The following is a 22,837-nucleotide window of genomic DNA, read 5'->3' on the forward strand; positions in this document are numbered from 1 at the left end:
TGTCGCCTTGCGTGGCTGACACCGCCGTCGGTGTGTGAACGTGTGCATGAATGGGTGACTGTTCGGCAGCATTGCAAAGCGCTTTGAGTGGCCGCTGGTTACAAAAGCATGGCCCACCTTCCCCTTCGCTGGTCTTCCTCGGCCCGCCAGTGGAGCCTGAGTCCGACGGCGGTGTGCGAGCGTGGGGGCCGGGGTCTGGGAGGAAGGGTCCCACGGGAGGATGACAGCTAATAAAGGGGACAGGGCCAGCAGGGCGCTGTCACTGTACCCTGCCGATAGCAGACACCCCTGACTCCCCTTTGATTCTCTATCTGCTCTCTGAAGATAGTAGATACATCAGCCCCACGCCCCCCCCCCACCTCTCGCCCCCGGGGAGAGGTGGCTGTCACTTCTCCTAGATGGATCTCCCGGTTCCTGATTGTTGTTCCCTCCTTGCTACACGAAGGCTGTGGACCCGAGGGAGACACACACACACACACACCGTCCGCAGTGTAACGGTATTTGTCGCCTGCTCAGGAACACGTCTAGCAGAAAACACAAATGCTTACCTTTGGTGCATTTAGAGAACCGCTATCTTCAGAGTGAATGTTGCTTCTGAAACGTGTGCGTCTGCCCAGGCATAGGGAGTCAAGCCCTTCTAGAAACCTAGGAAACCGGGAAGAGAAGGGCTGTTCGCTCAGACACAGACACCGAGCTGGGAGCCGTCTTCAATCTAAACCGTCTTGTACGAAGGCAGGCACGCACACGCAGATTTTAACTCCCAAACAGCTGCTGGACAGCCACAGGGTTTTTTAAGAAATGAATCTCAAATGATTGCGCACCTAAATGAAATGCCGCCTAAAGCGCCGTTAACAGATGCGATCAGCGACGCGTTCTGGGCACGGCCCGCTCAGCAGAGCGTTGTCACAGGTGCGTTGGCAAATGGTTTGGTTTGGGTGTGAGATGAGAACGTGTGCGTGATTTTCGATTTTTTGAGGTAATACCTCAGACGGTTCAATTCGAGCGGGGCCAAGTGGTTCAGTGGCTGAGGACCTTGGCTACGTTCACTCACATCTTTAGCAGCGGTATGAGCAGACAGGGAGGCATGGGGTGTGTCCTCGCTTTCTTCAATCTTGGCATTCTCAATGGGGAGCAAAGGTGTAGAACGTTGAGGAGCGGTTTTTGAACGTAGCCTATTTTTAAGTATGTTAAAAACCTATGTAGTCGCTATCATTCATGTCATGGAACGCATCTTCAAGCACTTTGATCCTGGCCTCATCTTTCTTTCATTCTCTCGCTTACTCCTGGTCAGAAGTGAGGTCTTTTTATATCCTCCGCACAACCCCCACTCACTCTGAGAGCAGGGGCTTTGATATGGCCCCACCTGGGGCCCCGGCAGTGGGTGTGCAGGCGGCCGGGTCTGGTGCTTCTCCCTGGAACAGAGCTTGTTAGGGGCCCGGCCTTCCTGAGTACACATCAATCACTCCCTTCAGCCGAAAGAAGAAAATAAACAACACCACCGCTAGAATTGATTGTGCTGAGAGAGAGAGAGAGAGAGAGAGAGAGAGAGAGAGAGAGGACCCCTGAGGTGTGATGCTCTCGTGATGCGAGCGAGAGAAGTGTCGGGCTTGGTTGTTTTCTTTGGCCCTCGATAAAAACACACAGTGGGGGGCTGAAGGGGGGGGGGGGGGGGTGTTGCGCTTGTGCATCCCCCAAACAAACCGCTTGAAAGCAAATATTGATTTTGATTTCCGAGTGGGCAGCTCCAACCCAGTCAGCAGGTGATGGATTCTGCCGCGTGGCGATTTCTGTGTGCTTACACCACGTCAGCCTCCTGCTCCTTCAATGGGATCGCGCCCCGCAACCTCGGTCTCCGGCACGTCGTGGCACACCTGCGGAGAAGGAAGTGTGATTGATGAGGCCTGCTGCCTTGCTGCTGGGGTCTCATGAAGCACAAGCCCCGGGCGAACCAGGGAGGTGAAAACACAGTCAGACAGATTTGATGTTCAGGTTTCAACATGAATTTTTTTATTGAGAGAAAAAAATTGCATTTCATCGTGCGCTCTGTGTTTCGTTTCCCCGATGGAAGCAGCGATTTTCCAATCCAGGTCATGAAGGTGATTCAACGTAGGAGGGTAGGTGTACTGTGATTCTATACTCTTGTTGAAAGAGAGAGAGAGAGAGAGAGAGAGAGAGAGAGAGAGAGAGAGAGAGAGAGAGAGAGAGAGAGAGAGAGAGAGAGAGAGAGCGGGGGGGAGGATGCAAACGCTCGGATCACTTGTGTACAAAGGGCATCGACCGACTCTTCCTCTTCATGGCCATCGTGTTCTCTGACTCAATCGATGTCACGGCAGCGTACTGTAGGCTACGCACACGCGGTCTATAAGAGGGAGTGCGGCTGGAATGCGCTGGTGATGAGCTCTGCATAGGGTGTGTTGAGCGTTGGGTTTCTGGGTTATTTCGAGCTGAGTGGGAGCAGGTGTTTGCGCCGCCACACAACCAAACAATAGTTCTTTATGTGTGCCTTTGTTTGATCCAACGGGAGTGTTTCACACAGACAAACGGGCCCGGAAGAGAGAGGGAAGGAATCAAAAAGAGAGTGGAAGAGAGAGAGAGAGAGATATCCAAGCACAATGGGAGATATAGAGAGAGAAAGAGTGAGAGAGAGAGAGAGAGAGAGAGAGAGAGAGAGAGAGAGAGAGAGAGAGAGAGAGAGAGAGAGAGAGAGAGAGAGAGAGAGAGATCTAAACACAATGGGAGATACAGAGAGAGAGAGAGAAAGAGAGAGAGAGAGATATCCAAGCACAATGGGAGATACAGAGAGAGTAAGAGTGAGAGAGAGAGAGAGAGAGAGAGAGAGAGAGAGAGAGAGAGAGAGAGAGAGAGAGAGAGAGAGAGAGAGAGAGAGAAAGAGAGAGAGAGAGAGAGAGAGAGGGAGAGAGAGAGAGAGAGAGAGAAAGAGAGAGAGAGAGAGAGAGAGAGAGAGAGAGAGAGAGAGAGAGAGAGAGAGAGAGAGCGGCAGATATCCAAACACAATGGGAGATACAGAGAGAGAGAGAGAAAGAGAGAGAGAGAGAGATATCCAAGCACAATGGGAGATACAGAGAGAGAAAGAGTGAGAGAGAGAGAGAAAGAGAGAGAGAGAGAGAGAGAGAGAGAGAGAGAGAGAGAGAGAGAGAGAGAGAGAGAGAGAGAGAGAGAGAGAGAGAGAGAGCGGCAGATATCCAAACACAATGGGAGATACAGAAAGAGAGAGAGTAGTTATGGTCGTAGTTAAAGGATATTATGGTAAACAAATGACCCAGGCAGGCAAGGATTCTTCTGGACAAAGGATGGTTTGTGTCTGAAGTAATTTGGTCAGCCACAAGATGTACCCTGTCCCAAGATGCACCTTGTCCCAAGATGCACCCTGTCCCAAGCGCCTTCTGGGATCGCCAAAAAGCTGTTTCTTTCATTGGATTTGAATGAAAGCCAGTTGATGTCTAGTAGATAAACACAAAGACAGGGACAATAACACACTGTGGATCATTTTATCAATACATTTACTCAGAGGCAAAACACATATCAAAAAATGTGTTATGTTAAATTGTCTTTTGAATTATTGTAACCAAGTGGAGAATCCCCAGAAGTATCTGCAGTGCGTCGCAGGCGAGGCACCATTTAAAAGCCAGCCAAAATAGCAGTCGTCAGCTGTGTGCAGTTGTTTGCTGAGGTCTTAGTATTCTGCTCCAGTATTTGGGCCAATACATTTATCACTTACAGCAGATGGCCATGCAAAAAGAGCGATTTTCAACACACACTTAATTCATATCAGAGCCCTACAGGGTGTGGGGGTAAGCCTGCCTGTGTGTGTGTGTGTGTGTGTGTGTGTGTGTGTGTGTGTGTGTGTGTGTGTGTGTGTGTGTGTGTGTGTGTGTGTGTGTGTGTGTGTGTGTGTGTGTGTGTGTGTGTGTGTGTGTGTTAGTGTGCATGTGAGTGTGGGGGCCATCCCTCCTAAGATCAGAACATTGGATACCACACAGAGAAAAAAATAAACATACATATCCAAAACCATAATCAAACAAATGGGCATGGACACAGCACACACAATCAAAGATGATATATGACGAATTAATGCAAATGTTGGAGACTTACGCATGCAAATCCAAAAACCTCTCTCTCTCTCACTCCCTCTCTTTCGTTCTCGTTCTCTTTCACCCTCTCTCTCGTTCTCTCTTGCTCTCTTTCGCTCACTCTCTCTGTCTCTCTATCACTCTTTCTCTCTCTCTCTCTCCTTCATCATCTCTCAAGCATCAGTTATTGATTTGCCTCGGGGGATTAAATAAACCATCTCATGCATTTTTCGCTCGATATCATCAGAAACAGTGTAGGTCTCAGGAAAGACCATGATTTGAATGATGCATTATGCTCATGAATACGCTCGTATATCGAAATAAAATACCAAAGTAGATGGGAAACTGCCTTTGAATGTCCCTGGCTTAAAGAGGGTTCCAAGGCATGCTTCGGATAATGTTTGATGACATCACAGGCCCCATAACATAAAGAAATATTTCTCAAAATGTCAGCTTATTCCTTCAGTGACCCAGATAGAATCTATCAAGGTAACATAAGGCAACCTGTATGCAATCTATGTTAATGGAAAGGCCTATGACGACTGGCACCTCAGAATAGATCTCATTTATAACCTTAAAGCCTGAAGTCAAAAATGGGCTCTTCAAATACATCCAAATGGTTCTCGATCTAATTAACGATATAGGAGGCAAGAAGGAAGGAATGGAGAGATAAAAGACCCACAGACGAAGGTCTGATTAAAGGAACCATGCTATAGGAGGTGTCTGGGTAGGTATTCTGTTCTGTAAACTTTGTCTGTGATGAAATCCTGTGGGAACTCATTATGCTGCAGCATTGTTGATCCACCATTTCATAGATTTTTTGTTTTGATGTTTTCAGCACCAGGCAACAGATTCTCCATGGATTGCTGTCTTTCAGTAAAAAATATACTTATGATAAAAAAGCAGGGTATAATGCACATCCATAGACAATCCAAGCACGTGTGTCGGTGTGTGTCCACGACTGTGTGTGTGTGTGTGTGTGTGTGTGTGTGTGTGTGTGTGTGTGTGTGTGTGTGTGTGTGTGTGTCCGTGTCCGTGTCCGTGTCCGTGTCCGTGTGTGTGTGTGTGTGTGTGTGTGTGTGTGTGTGTGTGTGTGTGTGTGTGTGTGTGTGCGCTTGTGGAAAGTCAGATGACTCATTCGGTGCAGTTCCCCACTTCTCTGCACAAGCACAATATTTGCTCTGAGTAAGTGCAGCGTCCTACTGTTTTGTAAAAGGGAGAGAGAAGATTGTTCCTCCATTAAACACCCTGGTAAGCTCTTTGGGATCCTAATGGTTGGTTGTTATTGCAGTGCCTTAATTACATTAAACACTACTGTAATTAGCCTCCATTGTGAGCGGTCGATTGAGCAGTGGTCACCAAGAACCCCAATGTGGACCCCACATTCACCACGTCGGAGAAACACACCGCAGACACACTGACCTTTATGTAAATCAGGTACAACGTGTCCCATGCAATTACATTAGGCACGCATGGAGAAAGAAATAATTTAATAGCAGCTCTAGGCAGCCATGAACCAACAGTGTTGTGAAGCCTGGTGAAAGGAAGCGCTGTGCGTGATTAGCGCCATAAAGGGGGAAACTGAAGGCATTAGAAACCGTTTTCTTTACTCTGAAACCCACCGGTGAAGAGTTAACGCTGAAACACTGCAAGCTCTGCCGAGTTTTAACCTAATCGGATACAAAGATTGGTCCTTTTGTTGATCTGAATTCTAGATTTAGCCTTTTTTAAGTGCGTTATTGATGTGCTAGGCGGGAAGCATGACTAGAGCTCAAAGGTGCAGTTGAAATGGAGAAGTAATTGGTGTGCTGCAGTGCATTAGGTTGTATTGATTCAGGGAGCAAGACTAGGTCTCCTGGATTGTCGTTAAACGGTAAAGCTTCTGATAATTGCCAGGGGGTCTTTATTCTTACAAATTTCTTTGTTACAATAACAAAACATCTTAATAAATATTGCGTCACCTCATACACTGTTTCTGTCGGTACACCACTGTGACTGAGACATACAGACTACAAAATGATGATACAAAATTAGCAACCACTTTTGTTTTATTACCTTGCCTTCCCTCGTGTTGTTGGTAACATAAATCTCCAACCAAAAATACTCGCATATCGTTTTGACAATGTGTTTGACAATCTAAAAAAACTAAACGCTATGTAAAACTTTCATATCAATTAATGTATGTTAATTAACTATCTATCGCATGATTAGGCACCCCGATAACGACTGTGCATATGGCCCACTGATGAAAGCCCTTGAATTTGAGAATGTTATGAACACAGTATCGGTGGCAACACGTTTTGAGGCCCCGTCCACACGAAGCCGATTTCATGGCGAAACCGCAAAGGTCTTGTACGGTTCGGCCTTCCGTCCACACGAAGCCGGCGAATCCGCTGACCGAAACCGCAAACTTCTGAAACCACCCTCGGAGGTGGTTTCAAATCTACCCGGTTTCGTTTTGGATTTGTGTGGACGCCTGAAACCGACTGAAACCGTAAACCATGACGTCATCGCCCCACCCCTCGACCCTCTAGCCAATGACTGTTAAGCCCGCGGAGTCTCAGAACTCACAACAACAAGGATTTCTGTAGCAGAAGCAGCGCCCCTTATGGGCCTGGAATGTGTACTACAGCGTTTCTACAGATCTACCCGGTTTTGCTTGGCTTCGTCTTTACGGAGATACTGCGAAACCGGATAGATCGAAACCGTAACGGTTTCGCCTGTTTCGGCTTCGTTTGGACGGGCCTGAATCTCTGGGAAAAGTTACCAATTATCGTCATTTTTAACCTTATGTTTTTAATAAGGTTTCACCAAAAATGGCGCAAAGGAAATCTTTGAGATTGGCCATGTGTATTCCGTGGAGGGGGGGAGGGGGAGTTATTGCAACCCAGTCTCACGGAAATACGTGACACTGTCACGTCACGTCATTTAATCTATTCATTCGTGATCTGGGACACGTAATTTCAATTTTTTTCGTGCGAAAAGCACAAATTTCAAACTCATTCTAAAAAGAAGAGATGACGCAGCTACCTTTTTTCCGTTGCAGTTTGCCTACAGAGCAGCACACCTGCATTAAATATATCCGTGAATTGTCACAATTTCTCACAATCAAAGGCGAAAGTAGAAACGGGTGGCCAAAAGCTGGCATATTGTTAGAAATGTGTGCCTTTTGGCACGAGAAAATTAAAATGACGTGTCCGAATGAATAGATTAGATGACGTGACAGTGTCACGTATTTCCGTGAGACTGGGTTTGTTATAGATTGAAAATGGGGAGCTCCAATGGGGAGTAAAAATTAGAACACCATGCAACAACAAATCTTAAACATTAAAGATTGATACAAAAATCTAAAACCATAATAGCATTTCCCATTATTGTGCACTGTGAAACACTATGTTGGCATCACGAGTGAGTAACGCCAACATACAACATGTGCTCCCGCCTCCCGACCCTATTACTTGCCAAATATCAATCATCACTTCACCAGGGTGACACACGTTAGTGTATTCTCAACGACAACAAACGTGGACAAAAAAAATAAACGTAATCTCTCCTCGACCACATTGATGTAATCCCCTTGTTCCTTCAACATTGGCGCAGTGCGCAGTGGTTGTGGGCCAAGCCTCCCCGTTCTGACCTGCTTTCCCCCTGGGCTCGCTAGGACCCTCAGTGAGCACTCCTCAGGGGCCCGCACCGCTCGGTGGATCGTTGTAGCCATTAGCGCCGCCGTCTGTGGTGTGAGCGGCCGATAGCTCCGCCTCGTCCTCCTCAGCCTCTTGTTGGTTCATTAAAGCGGGACGAGCAGACAACACGGGACGTCTCCCGGATAATAAAAGACCTATTAATACCTCGCTCCTCTGCTGAGAGCAGTCTGCCAGGATGGTTTAAAAAAAGAGTGGGGCAGCAGGTATACTAGCGGGGCGCGGCGGTTACGTTGCAGGGGTGCGTTTAATTGACTCACACACACTGTATGGACGCGCACACGCAGCCGTCCATACAAACAGATACCTCTGCACACACGCACGCGCGCACACACACACACACACACACACACACACACACACACACACACACACACACACACACACACACACACACACACACACACACAAACTTATCTCCAAACACATAAACTTTAACTAGTTGTGGTCCGGGTTTCAAGGGCAAAAGAGAAGGGTTTGTTTGGCCCACTGGTAGGAAATATGACAAGAGGACAAAGTCCTGACGGAGGAGCAGTGATAGATGGGCTGCATTTATACAGAACTTTTCTAACCAGTGGCCACGCAAAACACAATGCCGCCTAACATTCACCCATTCATGCACACATCCACACATCGACGGCGGAGGCGCCAGCCGGCTCGTCTGGAGAGGTTAGGGTGAGGAGGCCTGCTCAGGGACGCCTCACCACTCGGGGATCGAACATGCAGCCTTCAGTTTGGTTACCACCAGACGACTCGCTCTATCTCCTGAGCCACATGCCTGAGAGACAGAGTGAAAGGACATACAGTATGACAGAGAGTCCTAATGTATGGGCAGGGGTAGAGGCAGGAGTAGGACATGTGACCCTAGAGAACAGAGTCCTAATGTATTGGAAGGAATCCCAGCAGTCCCCCGGGGGCGAGCAATGTTGGTAGTAATAAGTATTAATGTGGAAGCTGTGCTCAATCAATATGAACCGAATGGGGGAGCAAAATTAATTCCACATGTTTAGTTCCGTTCTTGGCTCGAGCAAGCCTGGTTTATTCAGAGAGGTTACTGCTCTCTAAATAATATTATTATTATTTTTTTTTTTCTTTGGCTCAAAACAAAGAATTAGTAGCCTGACTGCTATGTTCAAGGCAGTATGATTGTATGTTCATCGTTTAATTGCACTATAGGCTTTTTTTTTTGTATTGTCCTGTTTTGATCAGTCTATGCGAATGTTGTTATCAATAAAAAAACATTTGCACAAGGCAAGCCGATGCACTTCGCCATGTTGATAAGAGCATTAAAATGACATTAATGTGATTAATCGCTATTAAATATTTTAATCGCTTGACAGCACTAATATATATATATAAATATATATATATATATATATATATATATTAGATAGACATAATAGAAGATAAAAATAATTAATTATGTGTATTCGATGTAATGGAGACAACATTGCAACAATAGGCTTTGTACTGGAAACCGTCATTCAACGTTTTCGACTGATGTCATCCCCTCGCTGTCTGTCAATTTTTCTCATTAAAGTATGGATGATCATTGGTTGAGTGCCTTCGTCTTTGCAGATCTCAATGAAACCCTCTCCAGAATTTAATAGAATAAATGTCTAGTGAATGAAAAGCTTTCCTACAATACAATAGATGGCTGCTACATGAAAGGCTCTACGAGAAAATAATAGAATAGATGCCTTTGGAATTAAAGGCTCTAACATAATACTTGCCTGTTGAATGAAAGGCTCTATTAGAATAGAATTGATGTCTGTTGATTGAAAGGCTCTAATGTAATGGAATAGAATCGATACCTTTTGTATGAAAGGCTCTAATATAATACTGCACAATCGATGCCTGTTGAATGAAAGGCTCTAATAGAATACATGCCTGTTGAATGAAAGGCTCTCATAGAATACATGCCTGTTGAATGAAAGGCTCTAATAGAATACATGCCTGTTGAATGAAAGGCTCTAATAGAATACATGCCTGTTGAATGAAAGGCTCTAATAGAATACATGCCTGAGGAATGAAAGGCTCTAATCGAATACATGCCTGAGGAATGAAAGGCTCTAATAGAATACATGCCTGTTGAATGAAAGGCTCTAATAGAATACATGCCTGAGGAATGAAAGGCTCTAATAGAATACATGCCTGTTGAATGAAAGGCTCTAATAGAATACATGCCTGAGGAATGAAAGGCTCTAATAGTATACATGCCTGTTGAATGAAAGGTAATAGTTGAAAGGCTCTAACTGTTTCTATGAAGGGCTGTCCTAACCCGAGTCTCTCCTCTCGCAGGTAGGATGCTCCTTCCTGCCGCTCTGATGCTGCCGGTGCTGCTGGCCCTGGGCTGGGCAGGGGGCGCCCGCGGCTTCGCCCGGCTCAACCAGGACGTGGCGCTGCGGTCGGCCTTCTCCGTGGCGCGCACCAACAGCATGGAGGGCGGGCCCAAGATGACGGTGACCTTCGACGCCGTCTACGTCAACATCGGCGGCGACTTCGAGGCGAAGGCCGGCCTGTTCCGCTGCCGCATCCCCGGGGCGTACTTCTTCTCCTTCACCGTGGGCAAGTTCCCCCACAAGGACCTGTCCGTCATGCTGATGAAGAACCGCAACGAGGTGCAGGCCATCGTCTACGAGGAGAACTCTGGGGAGGAGCGCAAGGTAACAAACTGGGGGTGCTGACCGTGTTGTAATATGGTCTGAATGGTACCCCACTATCGATAGCGAGCTGAAATAATGATGACGAATAACTCATTTTTAGGACATTTCGGAAAGCAAAATATTTGATTAAATCTTGTTAAAGACCGTGAGGTAGTTAATACAAAGGAAACAAAGGTGAGGGGGAGTGACCATCGGGGAGAGTTTAGGATTGGCCATAGCCGAAGTCAGCCAAAGCAGGAGAGACTTATGCCGCTTTTCCACTGCATGGTACCAGCTCGACACGACTCGACTCGACTCGACTCAGCTCGCATTTTTTGCGTTTCCACCGCGAAAACATGGTATCTGGAACCTGAAGTGGCTGCTTTTTCTAGTTCCGCCTCGCTCTAGGTTCCAAGTGGCTGAGCCGATGCTAAAAGGTGACGTCGGCAGACGGCCGGCCACTGATTGGCCAGAGAGTGTGACGAAGTCACGAGAGCGACATGGCAACCATGCTGGTAACAGCCATAGCAGCGCCGCAGCCAACATATTCCACTTCTTCAACTCCTTCAACGTGCCAGCTAATAATAGTAATGCTATCGATGTCCTCCATTGTTGTTATGTGGGTTCTGTCCATGTGTGGGTTGCGTAGGTGTTGTTAGCGTCGTGTACAAAAATACGTCACGGCCCTTTCGCGCAGCCGACCCCGCCCACGTCCAGGAGGTACTATTTGCGGTGGAAAACGACCCGTGCTGCTACCGTGTCGAGTCGTGTCGAGTCGTGTCGAGTCGAGTCGAGTCGAGTCGAGCTACATGTGCGGTGGAAAAGCGGCATTAGTTAAATTGCAGTACACTGAAGGGTGAAGTGGACATGTCTGCAAGGCTGCCGGGCAGTTAAAGGAATCTACACACCAAGTCAAAGTCAGTCGATTGGCCTCGGTGTCAGACCTCATGGCTACAGTAGCAACACTATCCAAGGAGAATGTTTAGAATCTCCTTTTCAATTGAATAGTAATCATATAAACAGGGTTTATTTAATTTTTATATGATTGGATATCATAGCTACAATATTTCCACGCCAAATAAGGACTAAACGCTAAAGCCATAGTGGGCCCCCGCCAAGAGACATCCTAATTGGATGTTTCATCGCAGTATGACCGCCGTCATGGTCGAAGGAGAATGTGTGGGTTTTTGCGATGAGAGAAATGATAAGATGGGAATTACATAATAATAATAATAATAATAATAAATTAAATTTATATAGCGCTTAATATGGTACTCTAAGACGCTTTACATATTGGCCTATCAAAACTATATAAGACAGACTAGGAATAAAAGAAAAACAGAGGTTAAACATGAAGAATAAGGTGGGAGTTAGGTGGGGAAGGCTAGTGTGAAAAGGTATGTTTTGAGGGCAGATTTGAAAGAAGAGAGGGTTGGAGAGACTTTGATGTGGGAGGGGAGTGAATTCCAAAGGGTGGGGGCAGCAACTGAGAAGGCCCGATCACCCCAAGTCCGTCGCTCAGTCCGTGGAACTTGTAGCAGGTTGGCAGAGATGAACCTGAGGAATCGGGAGGGGGCGTGGTGATGGAGGAGGTCGGCAAGGTAGGGGGGGGCTAGGCTGTTGAGGGCCTTAGAGGTGATGAGTAAGATTTTGTAGTTGATTCTGTGTTTAATTGGAAGCCAATGGAGTTCACGGAGGACAGGTGTGATGTGTTCTCTGGAGCGGGTACCAGTGAGGAGGCGTGCAGCTGAGTTCTGGACATATTGAAGTTTTTTGAGGACTTTGTTGGTGGTGCCGTAGAGAAGACCATCGCAGTAGTCAAGCCTGGATGAAATGAAAGCGCGGATGAGTGTCTACATACAGAGGGCAGTGCAGCGAGGCAGTGATGACTCATGGGTTATGCATGGGGACGGTATTGCTTGCATATGAGGAGGCTCCCGGTCTATTGTCACGTCTCTAAAGTCTACATTATTCCCGCTCAGGTGCAGAGCCAGAGTGTCATGCTGGCGCTGGACTTCGGCGACACCATATGGCTCCGTCTCCACGGCGACCCCCGCTACGCGCTCTACAGCAACACCGGACACTACACCACCTTCAGCGGCTACCTGGTCTACCCGGACACCTACGACTACCAGTCCCAGCAGCGCCGCCAGCACAGCGCCTACAACTCCCAGCAGGCACCGCTGCAGGAAGACACCACGCCCTCCAAAGACAAAGCGGCCGCCGAGCGCGACGCGTTGGGACTGACCGACCAGAAGAGGCAGCAGGTGGAGGAGGAGGAGCACGTCAAAGAGGAGGCGGACGAAGAGGAGGATGTGGAGGAGGAGGAGGAGGAGGAGGAGGATGAGGAAGAGGACGACCAGCGCTCCGCCTTCTCGGTGGGGCGCACCCAGAGCATCATGGGCGTGGACCAGCGGGGCCTGCCGCAGCACCAACCGGTCAGCTTCGACGCGGCCTTCGTCAACATCGGCGAGGACTTCAACCTGACGCTGGGCGTGTTCACCTGCCGCGTGGCCGGAGCCTACTACTTCTCCTTCAACGTGGGCAAGCTGCCCCACAAGACGCTGTCGGTGAAGCTGATGAAGAACCAGCTGGAGGTCCAGGCGATGATCTACGACGACAGCCAGGGGGAGAAGGCCCTGCAGAGCCAGAGCCTGATGCTGGCCCTGAAGCCCGGGGACACCGTGTGGCTGTACTCCCACCAGAAGGACGGCTTCGGGGCGTACAGTAACCACGCCAAGTACATCACCTTCACCGGCTTCCTGGTTTACCCCGACGTCCCCGCCCCCACAACCGTCAGCAGCCAATCAAAGGCCGGGGAGAGGAAACCCTAGCTGCCCAGGAGGTCGGGAGACAGGAGAAGGCCGCAGGTGGATGCCAGGGACTTGTACGAGATGGAGTAGGCTGTGGAGTGAGGACGAGGTCTCAGGAGTGGTGGGGTTCGTGGGTTGGATGCTAAGGTGGATGGAGGGAGTCTAAGGCAGGAGCTGCTGTGTAGATATATTTTGCTTTGCGGCAGACCTGCTATACCGTCAGGGGAACCACCTGTCTTCAATGTAGAGCTGACTGCAGGATTTTCCCCAGGATTTTCCCTCATGGTTTTGAAGAACCACATGGATCCATGAATGACTGGCAGTGATGTTGAATGCTTCTTCTCCCGTTCTTTAGGATAAAAGCGGACTGAGGAAAAATTTATCAAAAATTGTTGCCCTTGTATTTTTGATGGTTTACAAAGTGTGTGAAAATCATGTGGACAGTTTTGTGTGAAAAGCTGTATTTCATTTTATATTTCACTCAAGAGAATTGGTCACAGAGAGAGAGGGAAATAAAGAATGTGTCGAACTGTAGACAATATCCATTCTGCTTCCAATGTCTTTTAGCACATGCTTAATATATTACCCCGAGGCGACATGGCCATAATTTATCGCCCAATTCGAGCAAGAAAAATAACTTTATGTCTTCGGATACTGAACACTGTGGAGAAAAAAATAATTGCTCATCTCACGCCAATAACCATGTCTGTTCGATTTCAGACTGCCGCGAGACACACGACGTTGCTCATTTTGTAATCAACTCCGACTTAATTAATTCACCTCTTTCCGCTCGATAGGAGCCATTTGAATTAATACCACGTTATGGTATAATATTCCATTTTCTTTGAAGCAATGCCATGCCACATGAGATCATCAGAGCTTAGACGCCAGATCCAGGCTGGTACACTTCTTACAAGCAAGACAGTTGAATTACTATAGAACGTCCGAGACTTATTTGGTGTAATGTACCATGGCAATGAGGCCACAGTTGTCCGGGGAGAGCTCGTAACAAGGCACCAGCCCCCTGGATTCACAGTTCACACTCACACTCACACACTCAGCAACAGCAGACCTCCATTTCTCTCCCTCACCGCTAAACGGAATGGAAGCGCGCTGCGGTGCTAATGCGCGTCTGTGACAGTGAAACGTCAGTGGCTTTGTGTTCCCCGTCGTTATCTGTAACGTGCACACCTGGTGAAACAGCGGGACGGATGTTTAATGTGAATGCTTTGGTTCTGCTAAATGGGGCCGAACTAAACCAATATAACTTTCTCTCTCAACTTCCACCCAGGGAATAGGTTGACCGCTACAATGGTGAGGAAAAGGAAACGGAGATGAACTTGTGGGAGATGAAATTGTGATCATTCTTTTGACAACCTCAAATGGGAGCTTGTGTTTATGCATGCATGCCGTAGGAAATCCTCTGAAATAAAAAAAATCGAAAAGTACATTTCCACAGCTTGACAGTCCCGATCCATTACTTGTAACGATGTTCTAACGCAACGGAGGTTCTGTACAATGTGTTGGATGTATGCTTCTTATTCTCCAATAAAAAATGTCAATCTTGATGTCAATCGGAGCTGTGTGGACTTGCACACAAACTATTCAGAATCTGCACCTGTTATTTTGATTTGGTGCAAGGAAAAAACAATGTAGTGACAAACCAGCAATCTTTTATAAAAAATAAAAAAAACTATAATGGTTGGCTTGATCACACAATTATAAAAGGACTTATTATTGTTGTAACTGTAAATTGTGTGAAATATTTTGAATACTTTATGTGTAAACAAAAGCTTCAAAAACTTGCTAAAATAAAATGGAAGAAATATTTAAATACAGGCTCCCTTTCTTATTTGTTTTCTTAATATTTCCTGACTTTTATCAGTTCTAATTTCTATTAAGTAATGGTCGGCTTTTCCAGTGTCAGGGTTTAGCTGCATCAAGATAGAAGGGGGCTTGACTCTGCTTATTCCATTGAAATTAACACAGAATGTAGGGTCTGAAGTCATCAGATAATAACTTTGTAGCACACGACAAACAAAAATAACCACCAGCAGACACTAGCACTGTGTTACTAGTCCATTTATTTACATAAATATTTCCATAGGCTTTTCCAGAAGGGCGGAGTTACACATACAGAACACACGGGGGCGCTAGAGGCGTTTGCTGCAGCGTCACCGCGCCCGGGCCGGTTACTTCTTCTCCTCGGGGGCCTCTAGCTGTGGGGCTGCCTTGGCCTCCCGGTGAGCGGGGAACACCTCCCAGGGGGTGTTGAGGTCGAACTTGCGGAACTCCTGTGTCAGCTCCACGGGCTCGGCCACCACTCGCTTCACCTCGTCGTCGTAGCGCACCTGCGGACGCAAGCGGTCGGGGGAGGTCATGGTACTGCTGTGTGTTTACCTGCTTTTAAACTAGATGGTGGGAGGACTTTTACTGGAGCTTTATTAAAAGAGAGCTTGAGAGAGATAGAGAGAGATAGAGAGAGCTTCAGAGAGCTTCAGAGAGAGAGAGAGAGAGAGAGAGAGAGAGAGAGAGAGAGAGAGAGAGAGAGAGCGAGAGCTTTATCGAGAGAGAGCGAGAGCTTTATCGAGAGAGAGCGAGAGCTTTATCGAGAGAGAGCGAGAGCTTTATCGAGAGAGAGAGAGAGCGAGAGCTTTATCGAGAGAGAGAGAGTGAGAGCTTTATCGAGAGAGAGAGAGAGCGAGAGCTTTATCGAGAGAGAGAGAGAGCGAGAGCTTTATCGAGAGAGAGAGAGAGCGAGAGCTTTATCGAGAGAGAGAGAGTGAGAGCTTTATCGAGAGAGAGAGAGCGAGAGCTTTATCGAGAGAGAGTGAGAAAGCTTAATCAAGAGAGCGAGTTTTATGCAGAGCGGGTGAGAGCGAGAGAGAGCTTTATCAGGAAAGAAAGAGTGAGACAGACAGAACTATCCATCTATCTCTAGATATAGATATATATTTTATCGATCTATCTTTCAAATTATGTTAACATCATTCCTAATTTCATAAAAAAAAAAATCCCACCTCAGTGTGTGATTGTTTGGAGTAGTATGGTTGTCCCATTACTTGTTTACATTGACCCATCGATAGCCTGGGACTAAACCCTTTTAACATGAAAGCAAGCGGGACTCACCTCAACATATCCAGACAAGGGGAAGTCCTTTCTGAAGGGGTGACCCTCGAAACCGTAGTCCGTCAGAATACGTCTCAGGTCGGGATGGTTGGCGAAGAACACGCCATACATGTCCCAGACCTGGAAGCACACAAACACAAGGCTTTATACACGAGTCCTGTCCTCGCTGGTGAAGTCTTGTAGAGATGATGCCAATATATCAGGCTGTTAAGGAGATACTCAAGTCCATTGTTCTGGAGGAAAATCTGATTGAAAGCCAAGACACACTTAACATGCCTCATGCTTTGCAAGTGTTGTTGTAATTCCTATTGATTACCAACAGGTGGAAGCATTTTGTTTAAAACTAACGGTACAAATTAAAATCCCAACCCATTAAAACCGTTATTCAAGGTGCCTTTGGCCTTTTCTAACCAATCATTCAGAAAGGTCCTCATATCAAATGTGATTAAGAAAAAAATACCACTAGCAACGGACAATGTGTAACGTAGACTTGAGATTTATACGTTGTTTTTCACTAGGCCTGCAGTGCCAGAGCGAGTCAGAGTACGACGGTTTGCATGTTAATGAGTCCGGGGAACACTGATATTGGCGTTCGAGACACAGTTGTGAGAGACAGGGCGATGCCCGCGTGCGTGATGGAAGCTCACCTCCCTCTCGTACCAGTTGGCGGCCTGGTGCACGCCGACGGCCGAGTCCACGGGAGTCAGCTCGTCTGTGTACGTCTTCAGGCGGATGCGGGAGTTGTAGCGCAGGGACAGCAGGTTGTACACAATCTGTGAGCCGTCGCACAGGGAGAAACAAAAGTTTAAGAAAAAGCACGAATGGAAATCACATCACCAACCTAAGATGCTGTATTTTATTTTAACACACATTAACGGTGCTGTAGGAAAGATGTAAAAGCTATATATTTAGTGTCAGCTATTATGAAGTGAAATGATCTGTTCCAATATCTATCAGTCTCTGTATGAGACTATTGGGATTTTAGACCGCTCCCGGCACCTTTCTGACCAATCAGGACATCTCTTCCCTGCCTGGTTAACTGAAACCTTTATGCCTGTTAATCACAGGTGTGTGATTGCTACAGTTCTCATTGGCAAATAAATAAAAGGGAGGGAGCCCTTTAGTGCCATTTAATCCTAATAAAAAGAAAGTAGATAATGCGTTGTAAGGCCTGGTTCATGCAAGGCCCTCTCTTCCATATTCCATAAATGAAGGATATTTTATCGGTGTCTGTAGTTCACGTTTGAACATCCAACGTGTGCACGATGGTATGTAGAAGAACTTAGGGCTGCTCGATTATGGGAAAGATCATAATCACGATTATTTGGTCAATATTGAAATCACGATTATTCAAAGGATTATTTTTTAGTTTGAAAACGTTGTTTTTTTTGTAACTGAGAACTGGTCAAAGATGGTCAAAAAGAAAATGTTCCAATCTAAAATGATATACAGATATGTATCCAGCTGTTCTGCCCTTTCTCTAAAAAACATTAAAAAGTATATAAAAAAAAGTAATAACAAAATCGAATAACTCGATTATGTTTGACGCGAGAATGGAAATCGCGTGCGTGTGCGGCTCCGTCAGACCCGAGTGCGTGTCTGGTGCCCTGAGCCTCACCTCAAAGCGGTTCTCCCGCGAGGGGATGTCCACGGCGGTGAGGTCGATCATGCTTCGGAACTGGGCGTTGGTGTGGTCACGGAGGAAGGTCAGCATGGGAACCACGCCGTCAGAGTGGATCATCACCTCCAGCTCGTTGTAGCACGTCACCTGGAACACAAACACACACACTTTAGCCAGATGCATCTCTTCCACGTTATGACCTTTGAGGATGACACATTTGCGCAATATGTTTTATTATATATGTGAATCCACGTTATTCGACTCAAAATGTAAGGGGCAGTCCACCAATCTAACACATTGAGGCTCCAGTTGGTGTAGTTGGATAAAGTTTTTAAATCACTTGGTGTAACAAAAATAAATCAATATAATCATTTTTGATTCAGTTACCAACAGGTTGACCAAATAACTGGTTTCGCATCCGTTTGCCAAGTTGTGAGTTGGCGGAAGGACGAGTATTTTGAGAAGACTCCAACCCCCCTCTGGCATTCTGCAGCCGAGCTGCTACCAGCAGACTAACAGCAGACTGACGAGGGAGAGAACTTGGCGTTCCCACAGGGACTTCCTTGGATGTATCAGGAAACTCTAACGATACATAATATGTATTCGTATTGAACCGAATCGGTACGGACGTCACGGTTCGCTGCATTGATTCACACGGAGAATACACGTAAAATTAAATAAATCTGCCGTGCAAATTAATTAATGTAATGCCGAACTAATGTTAGATCCGCGGAGGTGATGTGGGGTTAGGGTTGTTGTTTGTTTACATCTTAGATTACACAGTTCAGGCTGTTGCAGCTAAATCAGCGGAGAGACTGTATGACACTAGGCGGTACAAACTGAGACAATAAAAAATAATTGCCTTCTGCATTTTTGTTTTTTCTTTTCCCTTCATTGTACCGAACTCATACCTACATCCACAGTAGAGCCTACATCCTGCCCTACATCCATGGTAGACCCTAGATCTATCAACGGCAGACCCTACATCCACCACAGAGCCCTACATCACCGGTAGAGCCTACATTCACGGCGACGCCGTACATCCACGATAGAGCCCTACATCCGCATCCACGGAGGGTTCTTTGTAAATGGCTTCACCGTTAGTGTGTTTCTTATTTGCATATTGGAGAAGCAGCTTGCAGTCAGAACACTCTTCGTCCAACCGACGACGAGGCAGGAAAGGTATGGAAAATGTGTCATTGGTGGCACGTGACAATATAAACCACGTCCAATTAAATGACATTTTATTGGAAGATTGCCAAAAATTGATTGAAAGTTCTTTCCCACTACCCCAACGGGAGGCTCAATGTGTTAATTGGTGGACTTCCCTGTAAACTAACCCCCGCCGGACACTGATTAAAAAAAGAATATGAACGAGTCAGTCACGGATTCTTCCTTATTAGAGATCTCAGATAACCCATTAAAACATGCACAGCAGCCAGAGATTGGTAGTAGGCTGTGCATAATTCACAATTCAGTATTGTTTTACTCACCTCAACCTGCTGAACATATTTGGGCATCATCTCAGCCACATACTCTCCAAACGCTGCAAGCTGGTTGTGAGTGACAGCATCCTTGGCCCGGACTGTGGCTGTAAAGAGGATAGAGGAATCAAGAAGAAACTAACTTTAGAGTCAGTCAGACTCACAGCCCGAGTATTGACTGTGTTTCTGGTGCATGTTTCTGACCTAGGGTCCATGTCTACTACCACCGTGAACATGATCGGTCTATACCACAAGTGTAATTTAATAATGTAATATAAAAGTATGCATACGTTTTGTTTCAGTGGAAGTCGTCTCCAGTCTCGCCTGCTGCTGGATGATACCTGCACTCCGGCTTGCGACTGGAAAATAAAAGGTTGATATCATGAACCTGGAATAGATCACTCAGCATGATAAGAGGAGATACTATATATTACTACACACGTCCATGCAGACAATGTCAGTTATGTCATACATCTGAACGCCAGAAAGGATTTTTGCAGGAGTTAGCATTAGCTAGCTCAGAGGTCATCCTGGAGACACTGGGTCGGTGAACACGGGACCACTGACCCTGTATTGGTAGTTCCCCGTGTCGTCTGTGTATATCATGAGGATAAAGTGAATTGCCGAACATGAAAGGTGTCTAAGATATACTCACTCTTTAGACTTCTCCCCAGCCCTCCGCGGACACATCGCATCAACGACGCCGCCATGTTGGTTAATGTTGTCTGCGATCTGCGTCTGCGCAGTGAGAGCGTCAACTAGATTGTTCGTGGCTCTTTGTCGCCATCTATTGTACGCTGTATGTTATTTAATGTCTATATGACAGAATCTGGTAACATAGGATTTATAGTTCACATCATTAAAAAATAAATAAATAAAATGAATAGGTGCTTTAACAGGAAACTAAACACATGTTTACTTTGCATGGCATGGATTTGTCTTGGGAAAACCCATTTACAAGTGGAATAACGACATAACTTAAAAGGGTAAACATAGGTCAAATGTTTTAGCAAAGGTAAAAAAGTAAGGGCAAAAGTAACATCTCAAATTACTCTTTAATTGAAGTACATAAGGGTTACAAATATGTTGTTTGTTGTATGATGTGTACATCCCTATATGTTTGAAAGACATCTTGATACATTGAGAGAAGTTTGACGGGTACACAATAATGAGAAAGTCAATCAGAAGAGCTTCATAAAATATTTATTTTCTGAATTGGCAAGTTTCACCAATGCCTCATATGAAAAATAAAACATTGTTTTGTGCGCATTTTATGAACATTTTACAATGAAAAAAAAAAAAAAAAGCTGATGAAAATGTACAATTATATCTACTAGGAAATATGAATCTCCTCCAGTCCTGGAGGCGTTCTCAGCTGGAGTCCTCGCACACCTGCTGGCGGTACCTCCCGAGCGCGGCCCGCTGGGCCGAGTGGATCAGGACGTGGGGCCGGAGAGTGACCAGCCTGTGGCGGGCCTCCTCGGGGGTCCAGCAGTGGAGCTAGTGGGGTTACGACGTCAACAAAACTCTTATCAATAGGGTTCGACACTAGCCTGGGTGTACCCATGCTGCCCTTGCGCGCGATTTCATTTCACGCTTCTAGGGCAGCCCGGATTCCATGGATCCGATTATCGCCTGAGATAGGGAACCGATCACAGAACGGGGAGGGACGGCAAGACGATGACGACGTATATTCGACAGACCCATCGTCTTCTTCCCATGGACATATTATAGAATTATTATAATAACAAGCTTCGTCCTCATCAAATTTCTGCCGCTCTACATACGTCATCTGGTGTAATTGATACGATTGAATATGAGCTACGTACAGACTCATATGATAGACATTCGTAGCGCCCAATGTAGATTGAGATGAGGTCTGGCGTTAGCCAGGTTGGTTCAACACAGTGTATAGGGTAATAATGTACTGTTATTGTGTGTTGTACTTCCTTGCACTTAAAAAAATATATACAGTAGTACTTAGCATTGTGCAGCATCTATCTTACTATTGTTAGAGCTTGTCACCTGGTTCTATGAACATACTTACTGTACCGACAGCGATATATTGTTTCTCTTTCTTCTGACAATTTTACTTATTGTAAGTCTCTTTGGATAGAAATGACTGCTCAATGCCCTAAATGTAATACACTTACATATAATAATAGATTATAGTGCCTATGGTTTTAATCTTATGGTTAGGTTTAAGTAAGAAGCTGAATAATTCAGCAGCTAGAACTACCAAACATTAACCAAATAAAGACCCCAAACACTTTGACGTACTTAAAAACCTAAAACCAAGGGGTACGCTCAACACATAAGTCAACTCAAACGGTTCAGTGTAGCAGTGGAGGACTTTGTGATGTTGTGAAACCATGAGCTACTGCAGTGAGTGTGCGACTGACCCGTATGAGATAGGCAGCGACCAGCGTAGCGCTGCGACAGCGTCCGGCCTTACAGTGGACGTACACACTGCTGCCCTCCTCTCTGTGGCGCATGACGAACTCCACGCCCCTGTGCAGGTTCTCCAGGCTGGGTACCCCCGTCAGGTCAACGGTGCTCAGCCTGAGCTGGTCCACGCCCGCGGCCCGCCACTCCTACGGGCAGAGGACGTCGCGTTACATGGACTGGATCTACTGGAATGGGATTGCATTTACATCCTCATATACTCACCTCAGCAGAGTTGCAGAAGTATTTTGTTTCGTATTCTTCGTTCATGGTAATGACCCCTCTGACGTTTTCTTTTTGGACCAACTAGAGAAACAAAATAAAACCAGAGATTAAAATGAAAGATACTGGCTAGAAACCAGTGACATTCATCAGTGACCATTATATTACTACATTATATGTGATCATTTACTTATGTATATCATTTAACTGTCCAATGCAACGTGTTTAGATATATTATACAGCATAGTTTACCTCTTTTGTCATTGATTTAAAGGGCAGGGCTCCCAGTATGACGGTCTGGTCCACTCGGGTGAACCACTGCCTAGAGGACACCTTCTCCATGACCACATTGTAGGCTAAGGTGGGGTAAAACAGCAGCCTGGCCAGCGCTCCAGACATGGTGATAGATCTTAAAGAAATGGTCTCTAAAAATGAGTCATGTAGGACCGGATGCACACGTTCTTTTAGGATACATGTGATAATTGCATTGGTACATTCATCCCAAGAGTTTACATGTTGTGTACAGTTGGAAGATCACCAACCTAACATGACATCCGGGTTTCTTCTTCGCTTGTGAATTGAGAATAGGGGATTTGCTGCCATCCACAGGAATGGCAAGAGCAGTGCATGGTTCAGGCAAGTTTGAAATTACATTAATTAGTACATTTAATATTTTTTGGATTACT

The 22,837-nt window shown here is 46.1% G+C and overlaps 3 protein-coding genes across 3 annotated transcripts in view; 1 reads left to right on the plus strand and 2 right to left on the minus strand.

The window, feature by feature from the left end:
* Positions 1–15,079, plus strand: part of c1qtnf4 (C1q and TNF related 4) — a 17,674-nt gene extending 2,595 nt beyond the window's left edge. The window contains exons 2-3 of the mRNA XM_056607805.1: positions 10,094–10,458; positions 12,420–15,079. Of these exons, the coding sequence (XP_056463780.1) occupies positions 10,099–10,458; positions 12,420–13,271 (1,212 nt within the window). The 5' untranslated portion in view covers positions 10,094–10,098 and the 3' untranslated portion in view covers positions 13,272–15,079. The remainder of the gene's footprint in view (positions 1–10,093; positions 10,459–12,419) is intronic.
* Positions 15,080–15,285: 206 nt separating this feature from the next.
* Positions 15,286–20,250, minus strand: ndufs3 (NADH:ubiquinone oxidoreductase core subunit S3). The gene is made up of 7 exons (XM_056607806.1): positions 20,140–20,250; positions 19,775–19,843; positions 19,494–19,591; positions 17,998–18,147; positions 17,027–17,152; positions 16,380–16,499; positions 15,286–15,601 (listed from the first exon to the last, which is right to left on the minus strand). Exons 1-7 carry the CDS (start codon positions 20,192–20,194, stop codon positions 15,443–15,445), a joined length of 777 nt encoding a protein of 258 aa, XP_056463781.1. The 5' UTR covers positions 20,195–20,250; the 3' UTR covers positions 15,286–15,442.
* Positions 20,251–20,654: 404 nt separating this feature from the next.
* Positions 20,655–22,730, minus strand: ptpmt1 (protein tyrosine phosphatase mitochondrial 1). Its single transcript, XM_056607807.1, has 4 exons — positions 22,404–22,730; positions 22,155–22,235; positions 21,887–22,078; positions 20,655–20,984 (listed from the first exon to the last, which is right to left on the minus strand). Exons 1-4 carry the CDS (start codon positions 22,548–22,550, stop codon positions 20,856–20,858), a joined length of 549 nt encoding a protein of 182 aa, XP_056463782.1. The 5' UTR covers positions 22,551–22,730; the 3' UTR covers positions 20,655–20,855.
* Between the last annotated feature and the right edge of the window lie 107 nt (positions 22,731–22,837).

The sequence above is a fragment of the Gadus chalcogrammus genome, chromosome 14, assembly GCF_026213295.1.
Source record: "Gadus chalcogrammus isolate NIFS_2021 chromosome 14, NIFS_Gcha_1.0, whole genome shotgun sequence".
NCBI classification, from domain to species: Eukaryota; Metazoa; Chordata; class Actinopteri; order Gadiformes; family Gadidae; genus Gadus; species Gadus chalcogrammus.